We start from the raw sequence: 13,192 nt of genomic DNA, 5'->3' as shown, positions 1-13,192 counted from the left end.
CACACACACACACACACACACACACACACACACACACACACACACACGACATAGCTCCCCGGTAATGTTAGGATTAGAGGCAACAGATTTAGTGCAAGAGGTTTATTGGGGGCAGGAGGGAGGGTGAAAAGCCAGCTCGGAGTGGAAACATGAAGGCTAGAGAGAGACAAGCAGTCAGAGAGACCAGAAGAGAATAGATGAGAGAGACAGAGAGAGAGAGAGAGAGAGAGAGAGAGAGAGAGAGAGAGAGAGAGAGAGAGAGAGAATGAATATGAATCAATCTGGAGTGGCCTGGTCCATTTACAGGCCAACCCTGGCAGCAGCAGGTGGTGATGTAAGCCGCTGCTGGTGAGTCGCTGAAGGCAGGTTGGCGAAGAGCCTAAATTACAGATTACAGTAGTGGGAGGGACTTGTTTAAGGGTAAAACCAATGATCTATCTCATTAAGGTAGTGAGTTTCCAAAGTGACAGTCAAGAAACAATGATGTTCGGGAGCTGGAGAGTTAGTTTGGGGATTAAGAATCCTTTCTGCTCTTTCAGAGAACTCAAGTTCAGTTTCCAGCACCCACGTCAAGCAGTTCACAACCACCACACCAGGAAATCTAGCACCTTCTTCTGAACTCTGAGAGCCCCCCACTCATATACACAGGCACACATATATACTAAATTTACAATTTTTAAAAAGAAATAATGACATCCTGGCTGAGGGTGTGGCTCAGCTAATAGAGTGAACATCATGCACAAAGCCCAGCACTGCATCTAACCTGGTACAGCGGCACATATCTAAAATTCCTGTATTTGGTAAGTAGAGGCAGGAGGATTGAGAATCAAGGCTACCTCGTGACTTCCAAGCCAGTCTGCACTACATGAGACTCTGTCTCAAAAACCAATCAAGAATAAAGAAGACAACTTTGAAGGAATTGAAGAGATTTAGAGGGTTATTGTTTGTTTACTAGAGTTTGTAGCATGTTAACTGTTTGGTTTTAGACCCATGGACAAAGGACTGAGATGAGTATTGTATATACCAAAGCAGACCTGGCCTCCAGATTCTCCCAGCATCCCTCAGTCCCTACCTGGCATACCCTGGCCCCAACCTTGAACTTTCCAGCCCTGGGGCTGGACTGCCCTGCCCTTAGAGGCTCTTCCCTATATAATCCAGATCTCTCTCCTCTCCTCTCCTCTCCTCCCCTCCCCTCCCTTCCCCTTCTCTCCCCTCCTCTTCCCTCCTCTCCTCTTCTCTTCTTTCTGTCTGCATGCTCTTTCTCCCCCCCACCCCTCCCCCTTTCCCTATGGTGATTTTCCTGGGTTTGGTCCTTGGGCTCAGGGAACTCACTGAAAGCCGCTTCCCAGTAAACCTGCCTTTAATATAACCTATTCTGGCTTAAAATGGGTGGTGGGGAGAAATGACCTATTATTAATTATGTTCTAAATTTTTCTGATGAATTAAGTTTCCATGCTGAGTTTTCTGTAGAAGAAATTATATAATGTCCAGTAACTGCTTTAGAATACTACAGAAACAACTATTGAACAGGAAAATTCAAATGCTAGTAGTAGTTGAAGGTAGATAATAGGTCAGTGATTACACTAGATTATTCTATTTCTTTTGTATGTCTGAAAACTTTCCATGTTGAAACACTAAAGTAAAAATTAATTAGTGAAACATGGAATCCAGATAAATCAACTTCAGAGTGTCATGATGCAATAGACAGCAGAGCCAGCAAACAGAAGGATGGGCCATTCTTACGTAATTTGTACCTAGAACTTAGGACATTGATGCCGTGTGAGAGTGTTGTTTATTCACAAGGTGGACATTGAACAACTACTAACTTAGAGTTTTCAATCATTAAAAAGCTCTTTTTTCCGGAAAGTACCAGAAATGGCCAGCTATGTGAGCAGATAGTACCGACGTCATGGGGCACACAGAGTATCAACACGTCTAATAATCCTAACTCCAGCTGAGTAACAAGACAAAGCTCCCTGGCAAAGGTTTTCTTTCCCCTCTCTCCTCTTCCCTTCCTTCTCTCTCTTCTCCTTCCTTTTCTGATACATCAAGCATCTTGTCAAGCATCTTGAGCTTACCTGGCACTTGTTCTGTAGCCCAGACTGACCTCAAACTCATGACCCTCCTCTTGTCTTGGCCTCAAGCACAGGGTTCATCTCTGGCCTCAACATTTATTTAGGGGGAAATTGGGTTTCAAGTCATGGAGCATCTGCTAACTGTCAACTATTGACAAGCGTTGAAAAGGCACAATAAATTAAAATGCTTAAGTATGTTAGCGAATCAGCAACAGTGAAAATTATCTGATTCAAGGCTTAGATGTTCCTAACTGATTATACAACTCAACTCAAAAGAGTTGACAGAGCTGAAACATTTGGAAGAGCCAGGAGCTGAAACAGGAAAAGCCACAGAGCACGTCACAACCTTGAAGGGGCAAGCCTTAAGAAAAGGTGCAGCTTTCTCAGCACACCAAATGTCAAAAAGGCATGATCTCTGAGGAGCAGGGAAGGAGGAAGGAGGGTACCGGAGGGGAAAGGGCGAAGGAACAAAAGAGGAAGAAAGGAGAGAGACAACAAGGGAGGGAGAGAGGGAGGACAGAAGGGAAAGAGAAGGCAGGAGGAGGAAAAGGAAGAAAGGGATAGAGTGGAGGGAAAAAATAATGAAACTAATAGGACATGGCTAAAGCCTAGCACTTCAGTGACAATCCATGGAATTCCAAAGGCCTGCTCAACTGAGACATCCTAGGAACACTTCTGAAAGGTGCTCTCCGTCCTGCCTCAGCTGGAGAGCATGGGATCTGTTTACTAAATCTTGAAATTGCCAATCGGTTCCCAGAAGGTTCTAGTCCGGTAGATCCCAAGACTCATGCTTCTCCTCAGAAGATGCAAGGCTAGGGCAAATGTAAAGTTAAAAATTAAACATTGCTCTTGGTATGATGAGGTCAAAGGATTTGGTATAGAATTTACCAGCAAGTAGGAAAAATTCCACACTAAAGTCGAGCGAAAAGTCTTCCTGGAAGGAGGAAGGGGTGTTCTGTCTTAATCAGGTCAGTGTGACTCTTGTTCTGTGCCAAGTGAAATAAACATTTAATTCTCCAGAGGGCTTTTGGGGTCCTTCCATGGTAGAGAATTTCCCAAGGTAATTAATAATGTGAGCACAAAAAATTTAGAAGAATTTATTTATCTTTTGAGACTTCTCTTGGGGAAAGGGAAAATGAACATATTTTTAGGAATGAGTGTAACCTGTTGGTCACTCGCAATGATAAAAGGAAAGAAAAGGGGTGGGCTATGTGATGAGCTGTCTGTGACTGCTGTGGTGTGACACTGCTGGAGGGAAAGGGTAAGTGTGCACGGCCTGTGGGGTATGCTGGGCTGTGAGTGGGTACCCTGTGTGGTGTGTGCACTCTGTGCACATGTGTCATTATAGGTCATAGAGGTAGATGTAGGTTCGGTTTGTGTCTGGAGATATTTCTGCTGCATGTGAGAAGGGGTGTTGTACTATTTGTGTGTGTTATGTATTTGTGTGAGGTATGCACTTACATGTGGCTTGTATATGTATGGTATGTGTGTCATGTTTGTGTGTATAGTATGCATGTACTGGGTTTGTGCATAGTGTTTATGTGTGATTTGTATATAATGTATTCTTGTGCATGTAATTTATGTGTAGTGTAAGCACAAGTATAGTATAAGTGTGTGATAAGTACATATTGTATTTGTGTGGATAGCATATAGGTATACTGTATTGTATGTATAGTATGTATGTGGTTTTCCGTCTGTGTGTAGTATGTATGTAGTGTTTCTCTGTGTGTGTATGTGTAGTATTCATGTATTGTATGAATATCATATGTGCTGTGTTTCTGTTTGTAGTGTTTTTGTGTATATAATTTCTTTCTGTGTATGGTATGTGTATATTATTCATGTTTACATAATGTTTCTCTGTGTGTGTTGTACTTGTGTTCTGTGTTGTATATATAGGATTGTATAGTGTTTCTCTGTATATGTAGTATATGAGTAGTGTTTGTGTGTATGTCTAGCATATGTGTATTGTTTATGTGTATGTAATGCTAATGTTTCTCTCTGTGTATAATATGTGTGTATAAAGTATTTGTATACTGTGTTGTATGCATAGTATGTGTATAGTGTTTCTCTGTGTAGTGTATATGTGTAGGGGTGTGTGTGTAGTATCTGTGTATTGTGTCTTATATATAGCATGTGTGTAGTATTTCTCTCTCTGTATGTGTGTGTACATGTCTAGTATCTGTGTACTCTATTCTATATATAGTATGTGTGCAGTATTTCTCTCTCTCTCTCTCTCTCTCTCTCTCTCTCTGTGTGTGTGTGTGTGTGTGTGTGTATGTGTGTGTGTGTGCATGTGTAGTATCCCTGTACTGTGTTGTGAGTTTGTTGCATAAATGGAAGCTCAAAAGAGGCTCCAGTGTGTGAAAATCGTGGTTGATGCTCTACTCATTCTAGAATGTTTCAAATACCCAACTCGTCGTTGTCTGGGGGACATGTGAGGAGCATGTGAACTGATAAAGTCAGATCCCAAAGTCTAGGCTCATGGCTTATGTGGGAATTGAATTCTAACTTATCCTCATCACCAGCCTCCCCCAACAGATGCAGGCTTGTCTGCAGTAAGTCTCTTTCCAGAAACTAAGGCTACAGACAGGTTCACATGGGGCAGTGAGAATGGTCTATTTCAAGAGAGGGTGGCACTAATAAGAAGACAGTCATATTTCCCCTCTCTTAAGGTACAGAAAATGAGTTTTACTTGTATTTACTCCTTTCATAATATTTGACCTCTCTGTACATGTAAATTTCGAATCACTGCAGCCTCTTTCTGTCTAATGGCTTTCTGTCAATTTTCCTTGCTGGACAAGCCTACTGGCAGCAGATGTCCTCAATTTCTATCTCTTTAAGAAAGTCTTTATTTTTCATTAGATTAAACAAACAAACAAACAAACAAAATCCCTGGGTTGGCAGGGTTGCTTGTTTTCATCTTGCTATAGTTATTAAGTTTTCTATATATTTTAAATGAATAACAAAAAAAATTTGTGAAAGTAGAATGTTAACTAAGACCCTCAGTGGAGGTGAAAGGTCACTAGCTCTATCTGGTGTGTCATCCTTTGATCCTGGTTGTCAGTCAGAGAGAAGTCCTGGGTGCTTGGTCAGTTGCTTCTTGAATTGTGTTGACCAGTGTGTTTTATACCCACAGTGGATGGAAACCAAGCCCAACAACAAGAAGATAAGTCTCAAATGGAGAACCAGTGCCTCCCCAAGAAAGGTAACACTGTCCCTCTGTCCAGGAGTCCACCTCCTTAAACACAATACCACTGATGGCATAAGGGAGATATGTTCTATGGAAACACAAACAGAAAATTTCAGGAAAGACAATAAAGTTTTCACATGGTGCTTGATGTTTTTCCGACATCCCATAACTATGATGCAACTAACAACACTTAAATATTTGTATTTAAAATTCATAATTTAACACCCAATATTTGTTCAATTGAACTTCAAACCACTGTAGATTCATGTTACTTTTCTCTTTTAGAATTTTAATCTTGGTAGTTTTGTCCCATGACTATCCCATTATTTAATGGTGGCAGTAGTAGGAGCACACATTTTATTTCTTTGGCAAGTCCACAGATAGATTCTGTGCCCCAACTGGATTGCTCCTATAAGGTTTAGATGGTGGTTAAGATGGTGAGATTTTGAAATTTGAAGTAATGAGCTTTTGATGAGGCTTAAGATAACATTACAATAAAATGTGTTTTGGGATGCTTAGGGTGAGTTGACTGCGTTTTGCATGTGTGATGAACACAAATGGGTGGCCACAGTAGGCAGAATTCTATGCCTTTGAGAGATCCCAACCCTGGCACATGCAAATGGTTTCCCAGTTAAATAGGGAAATTATCAAGGTGAAAGTGATCAAATCACATGAGCCTTTTAATCTGTTTAGAGGTCACAGACAGACGTGAGGCAGGTGTGCCAGGGTAAAGATTTCCCCTGCTGCTTTTGAAGATAGGAGAGGCCATGCAGATTTTTTTTGACTGTTTGGGGATTTCATAACAATCGATTTCTATAGAAAACAGCCTTTTGTGACTAGGTTTTTAACCTAGCACGTTTGGCTGAGATGAATCCAGATGGCTGGGTCTTTCAGTGCCTCCTTCCTTTTTGATTCTGAGCAATATGCTTTATGTTAGCACAACACAGTATGTTTATTTTTTCTAAACAGTCTGTTATTTTGAATAAAACTGATGCAAACTTTTTTTACAAGTCTTTTTGTGAGCATATGTTAATTTTTCTTGGGAGAATTCTTCAAAGCAGACAGTCTTTCCCTTCATTGAATTACATTAGTTCATTTACCCAAAAATGTTTAGAAGCTGGGGAAATGGATCAGTCAGGAAATCATTTGCAGCACTAGAGCCATGGCCTGTGTCCAGACCCCCAGCAACCATCCATATAAAAAGCTAGGTGTGATGATATGCCCTTTGATCCTGGTACTGGGGCTTGTTGGCCAGACAGTCTAGTCTAACCATAGAATTCCAAGTTCCAAGAGAGGAACTTTCTCAAAAACTAAGGTGGATAAAATGCAGAGCAATAGAGAAAGACACTCAACATTGACCTCTGAACTCTACATATATGCAACCACCTGCCTCCAATATGAGCATGTACGCAAACATGCAACACACACCTATACACATACACACACATCTACACACACACACATATCTACACACACCTACACACACACACACACGCATACATATCTACACATACCTATACACACACACAAACACACACACATATCTACACATACCTATACACACACACACACACACAATTTAGTTGTAGATGCACATGTATTTCTGGACTCCCTGCTTTTTCCCATTGATGAATGTATTTGGTTTTATATCAATACTATGTTCTTTATTATAGCTTGATTATTTCTCAGTAAATTTACTCTCTTGAGGAAAAAAAATTATCTGTGTGCAAATATAAGTTTCTCAACCAGAGTAGTCATATCAGTTTGAAAATGAAAGTATTTTCTTTGAGGGAAAATGCCATTGATATCAATAAGGGGACTTGCTTCCAAAGGAAAACTAAGGTATTCTGTTGCGTGAAATATTAAATTAGACCGGCAAGTTCCCAAGCTGTTTCCAGCTACTGCCTACCCACAGTCCTGCCACCTCTATGGCTAGCCTCTGTGCAGTGATCTTCCCAGCTTCAGTTCACCAGCCTCAAGCTGTCTGTACCTTCTTAGCCATTCACCCTCTGTGGTTAGCGGTCCCAATTCCCAGTAACCCAGTAAATCAAAACTCTAGAAGTTGTAACTAATCAGTCAGATTTATACAACAATAAATTCTCAAACCACAAAATGCCCACACAATAAATTCAGAACCAACTGATAATGATGCAAGCTGCCCACCTAGATTAGACAAGTTATCCCAGTTATTCATCCCTATATAATATTATAACTACCTATGGCTATTTAAAGCCACACAGAATCTAAATCGTCCTGTTTGTCCTCCATCTTCCTCCTTCTCCCCCTTCCTTCTCCTCCATCCCCATCTCTGAAACTCTTCACTCTGCCTACCTTTTCCCTGTCCAATCACAGGCTTCTTGTTATATTAATATTTAAAGTGACTGGACAGGGAAAATCCTGCTACAATATTCATCAAAGATCCCTTTAAAATAGACACACACTAAAACATTTGGAAACTGGATTAACATTCTGGGACATTCTAATTGGAACTATGTCTTAAAGTAATAGGAAATTATTAAATCAGTCCCACCTTTTGCCATTATACCTTAATTTCTAGCAGGATGCTTTACAACAAAATTTTAATTTACTATCTAGGAAATCTAGAGTTCCAAATACCTGACTTTTTTTCTATATTTGTGCTGTTAATTGAGTTTTTTTCAACTTCTCAGTTCCAGGTTTCTGTTCCTTTCGGTATGGGCTGGCTATCCTTCTGCACTTCTGTAACATTGCCATCATGGCTCAGCGAGTATGCCTGAATCTCACAATGGTAGCCATGGTGAACAACACAGAGCCATCCCATTTACCTAATGAATCTGTGGTGGAGATGCTGGATAATGTAAAGGTATATCGAAAGTATAAAGTTCAAGTTTAAAACTTCAACTTGTTAGCTAGTTTCTATGGAGGTCAGTTATTATTGGAGAGCTAATAGTAATAATTAGAAAAGGAAACTGAAGCTTAAATGTGGATGACAGCATTCAGTAGGCTGGGGTCTCAGAATGAATGAAAAGAGAAGACAGGCTGAGCATCTCCATTCATTTCTTTGTTCTTCCTAACTATGGATGCAACTCAACCAGTAGTCTTACCTCTCCCCGCCCCCACCGCCAGCTGCCATGACTGACTTGCTGGGATGACCCACATTGTGGAATTATGACCCAGAATAAAACCTTTCTTAAGTTGCTTTTGTTAGGTATTTTGTGACACTGAAGAGAAATGCAAACAATACAGCACATATAAACAAAAATAAGCTCTATGTCTAGGCTGATCACATCCCCAAGATATATTATTATGTATTTGGTAATATCTCCAAAATCCAAAAGGATTCGAAACCTTTCTGGTCCCAAGCATTTCAGATAAGAGATACTTAACCTATAATTGAAGACATCAATAGTATGTAAATATATGCAAAATGACATGATAAGATGATAAAGTTGTTTTGTGGGAGAAAAAAATCTTTAGAAAGAAGTGGGAACTGCTTTACACAGACTGAGTAGGACTATCACACTCCTGGGCCCCATAAACACCAGATTACATCTCCAATGCAGAATTCTTAGACTTGTCTCTCTTTCTTTCTTTTAGAACCCTGTGTATCCCTGGAGTCTTTATATCCAAGGGTTTATTCTCAGTTCTGTCTTCTTTGGTATGGTCGTGGTTCAAGTTCCTGTTGGGTACCTATCGGGAATATACCCAATGAAGAGAATAATTGGGTTTTCAATGCTCCTCAGCTCTGTGATGTCCCTGCTCATCCCACCAGCTGCGCAAGTCGGAGCAGCTTTGGTCATTGCATGTCGAGTACTCCAGGGAATAGCCCAGGTATTGACATATGGTTAAAATAGACACAGAGTTTGAATTCAGAATATTAGAATTCAAAAGTCCTCATAATTTCATTTCAGGGAATAGTTTCAACAGGCCAGCATGAAATATGGGTCAAATGGGCACCTCCCTTAGAACGAGGCAGACTTACCTCTATGACTCTATCAGGTAAGTACTTAAGAATGGCCAGGCCCTGTTTTCATCTTGTGGCATGTTCTTTCTGAGAACCTTTAAAAACATGTGCTTTGAATTGCTGAGCACTTCAGAAACATCCCTTGCAACATTCTTACCTTAATTATGGATGAAGAGATGGCTCAGTGGATAAAGGGTTTGCCACACAAGCATGAGGACCCTAGACCCATGTCAAATACCAGGCACAACAGCATACATCTATAACTCCAGCACAGTTAGTATAGAGACAAACATAGGCCAGAGGCTCACTGGCCAACCAGCCCCACTGAAACAGTGAGTTCTAAGTTTGGTGGAAGACCGTATCTCAAACAATATAGAGACTAAAAGAAAAAAATACTGGACATCAACCTCTAGCTTCTAAATGAATGTGATTGCCCCCCCCCATACATACACACACAAACACACACACGTTCATGCACACATGTACAAAGAATTTGTTTAGAATGAAAAAGAAATGTCTTTAATTCAAACAACGACAACACACACACACACACAGAGAAAGAGAGAGAGAGAGAAAGAGAGAGAGAGAGAGAGAGAGAGAGAGAGAGAGAGAGAGAGAGAGAAAGTCAATACTTTCTCCAGTCTTTCTGAGTCTTTGTGAAACATGAACTTCTGTCATTGGAGATTGTTCATTACAGTACAGATGCTTATTAGCTCAGCATTCAGATGCCTTTGTTAATTTAACATTTAACAAGGGTGTCTTCTGTGCCTTTCAATTAGGGTTTGTAATGGGACCATTTATAGTTCTACTTGTGAGTGGCTTCATCTGTGATCTCCTGGGCTGGCCCATGGTTTTCTACATCTTTGGTGAGTATCTTTTTATAAAACCTCAGCAAGTCATCAAAATGTAACAATATACAAAAATCCAAATTCACTATAATATATAGTAGACTTATTATGATTCATACAAAACTCCTATCTTAAAAACTTCACAGTCTTCACTGAGGGAAAGAGAAGTTAACATTGAAGAGGTCTGGTGATCAGGAATGCAGTTCATAATCTCATACCCAGTTTACATAACTACCTGTTTCAGTATGGTAAATCTTATGTGAAAAAGCTTCCAGAAGGAACAGACTTTCATTACATCACCTATACTGATTTCTGAAAGGTCATAGGATGAGTATGTTATACATAATCCATACCTGCAATGCTAGGCCCTGACCAAACATATTATGTCTCCAGAGAAAAATACACTGCACAAGAGTAAGTAAACAGAATAAGAATGTATGCTGCCAAGTGAATTATAATATCGCCTTTGGATTTCAAGCTGCAGTGCTTGCTCCTATTGACCAACATCCTCCAACAAGACTCCACCCACTTCCCACAGATTCCACAACCTTTCATACCTGTGCTGTCGGCTGGGAACCAAGTGTTCAAACACAAGAGCCTCTTGTGACAGTTCACACTCAAGCCACATCGCCCAAAGTCACAATTTTTGGCAAACTTTGGATTTATTTACTGGCTTAGTAACTTTTCTATTGATCAATGCATGACCAAAGCACTATGACCAAAGCAACTCATAAAAATAAGTATAGGTTTACTTTGAGGGCTTGCTTACAGTTTGAGAGAGTAAGTTCATGACAGTAATGGTGGGGAACAGGGTAGCAGGCAAGCAAGCATGGCACTAAACAGTATCTGAGAGCTTACATTTTGAGTCTATAAACATGAGGCAGAGAGAGAGAGAGAGAGAGAGGGAGAGAGAGAGAGAGAGAGAGAGAGAGAGAGAGAGAGAGAGAGAGAGAACTGGAATGGCATGGGCTTTTGAAACTACAGACCCCAGTAATAACCTCTTCCAACAAGACCATACTTCCTCCTACAGGGCCACACCTCCTTATCCTTTCCCAAAAATTCCACTAACTGAGGAATAAGCATTCAAACATGTGAACCTGTGGCAGTCATTCTCATTCGGAACACTACAGTTACCAAGCAATTACTTTGAAAGACAGACTGTGGAATTATAGAGGCAATATCACAATGTAAACTTAGGTTACAAGAGTTACCACTATTCCTAATCCTCAGAGAACAAATGAGCCAGAGTTATCAGAACCAATCAAAAAGTCCCATAGACTGGATGTCTGAAGATGGCCTGTTTATTCACAAAGAACACATATAAGGAGGTAACTCTAGGTAGGGAGATGTTTCCTGTTTGAAAAGATAACCTACTTTCACTAACTCTCTCCTCATCGCTTCCCAGGCTTTCTCTTTACCAAATTAGCACAGTGGGTAGGAGGACTGTTGATGTTTCTTCAAGCCATCTATGGGAAGGGGGACAGATTGAGTTCGAGGGCCACAGAAAATTTCTAATCCCCATACTGTGCTAAAGGCAGAGTGTTAATAGGACAATGCATCCACCCCTACAAGCCCGCTGCCCTTCATCACCAGACCCATCCTCAATAGTAATGGTGATTAGGAAGTGGGGCTGTCTAGCTCTGTGAATGCTCAGTTTGGAATGCTCCTGAAGTAGAGAGCCATTGCAAATCTGGAAACATAAAGGTCCAACCTTAGGAACCCTAGGTGAGTAAGGGGATTAGTTGGATTAGAACAGACCATTGGGCTCACCAGCACATCAGCATTTCAGTAAAAAAATTCATTCCGCAGCAAGGACCAGCTGTACTTACAAAGAAAACTGTCAAAGTGTGAGCCCCACAGGGTTTTAGAGAAGAAAGAGACCACCTGGAATCTCAGACTTATGCTCTGAAATGTGCTCAATCCAGAACTCTAGATAGAACTTCCTTTTAACATGTGTCTCTTTAATAGGTATTGTTGGGTGTGTTCTGAGTCTTTTCTGGTTCATTCTATTCTTTGATGACCCCAAGGACCACCCATATATGAGCAGCAGTGAGAAGGACTACATCATATCCTCTCTCATGCAACAGGTAGAATGCTGAGCTCCTTTTGGGCAGCTTCTAGATTCTGCTCCAAACAAAACACATTCCAGCTGATCATCACTCAGAATGATTCTTGGTTTGTCTTTCAGGTCAGCTCAGGCAGACAATCCCTGCCAATCAAAGCTATGCTTAAGTCTCTTCCACTCTGGGCCATTATCCTCAATAGCTTTGCTTTCATATGGTCAAACAGTCTCCTGGTTACATACACACCGACATTCATCAGCACCGTACTTCATGTTAATGTTAGAGAGGTAAGTGTACCATTTGGTCTCAGTTTTAATTTTGTGAACTATTCCTCTTTATCACTGTGTCTTGTGACCATCATCCAGTCTTTGCCTACTTCCAACACTGGCTAGTGCTCTTTACCTGGGGATGCACAGTTTCCTACATGTATGTTCTGCCCACACAATGGGTGTTGGTGTAAATCATGGAACTCTATCATCAGCACACATGTATCACATTCACACAGTACCCCAGCTCCCCTCAATATGTGTCATGGTATGTTACTTAAGACATAAGTCAGTATTCTGGTGAGTGCTTGCCTGCCATCTCAGCACCTAGGACCCGGAAGTAGGCAGATTGCTCTAACGTGGAAGCTAACCTGGGCCATAGTATGAGATTTTTATCTCAAAGAAGAGGAGGAGGAGGAGGAGGAGGAGGAGGAGGAGGAGGAAAAGGAGGATGAGGAAGAGGAGGAGGAAAAGGAGGAAGAGGAAGAGGAGGAGGAAAAGGAGGAAGAGGAGGAGGAAAATGAGAAGGATGAGAAAGAGGAGGAGGAAGAGGAGGAGGAGGAAAAGGAGGAAGTGGAGGAGAAGGAAAAGGAGGAGTAGGAGGAGGTGGAGGAGGAAAAGGAGGAAAAGGGGGAAGAGGAGAAGGAGGAGGAGGCGGAGGAGAAGGAAAAGGAGGAGGAGGAGGAGGAGGAAAAGGAGGAGGAGAAGGAGGAAAAGGAGGAGGAGGAGGAAAATAGGAGGAGGAGGAGGAGGAGGAGGAGAAGGAGGGGGAGGAGAAGGAGGAGGAGGAAAAGGAGGAGGAGGAGA

The 13,192-nt window shown here is 41.2% G+C and overlaps 1 protein-coding gene across 5 annotated transcripts in view; it reads left to right on the top strand.

Moving 5' to 3' along the window:
• The first annotated feature begins 1,329 nt into the window (after positions 1-1,329).
• Slc17a1 (solute carrier family 17 member 1) overlaps positions 1,330-13,192 on the top strand; it is a 29,396-nt gene continuing 17,533 nt past the window's right edge. The window contains exons 1-9 of one of the 5 annotated variants that reach the window (XM_028776317.1): positions 2,606-3,043; positions 4,614-4,747; positions 5,212-5,280; positions 7,935-8,107; positions 8,842-9,075; positions 9,156-9,243; positions 9,988-10,074; positions 12,025-12,143; positions 12,245-12,406. In XM_028776317.1, coding sequence (XP_028632150.1) covers positions 5,253-5,280; positions 7,935-8,107; positions 8,842-9,075; positions 9,156-9,243; positions 9,988-10,074; positions 12,025-12,143; positions 12,245-12,406 — 891 coding nt within the window. In that variant the 5' untranslated portion in view covers positions 2,606-3,043; positions 4,614-4,747; positions 5,212-5,252. Of the gene's footprint in view, positions 2,448-2,605; positions 3,044-3,322; positions 3,337-4,600; positions 4,748-5,211; positions 5,281-7,934; positions 8,108-8,841; positions 9,076-9,155; positions 9,244-9,987; positions 10,075-12,024; positions 12,144-12,244; positions 12,407-13,192 lie in introns of those variants that run through there. The other 4 variants (XM_028776315.1, XM_028776318.1, XM_028776316.1 and 1 more) reach the window with 4 other exon arrangements.

Source organism: Grammomys surdaster, unplaced genomic scaffold, assembly GCF_004785775.1.
Source record: "Grammomys surdaster isolate TR1022 unplaced genomic scaffold, NIH_TR_1.0 267, whole genome shotgun sequence".
Classification (NCBI taxonomy): Eukaryota; Metazoa; Chordata; class Mammalia; order Rodentia; family Muridae; genus Grammomys; species Grammomys surdaster.
Note: the sequence above shows the minus strand (reverse complement) of the source record. Positions and strands in the feature narration are given on the sequence as shown.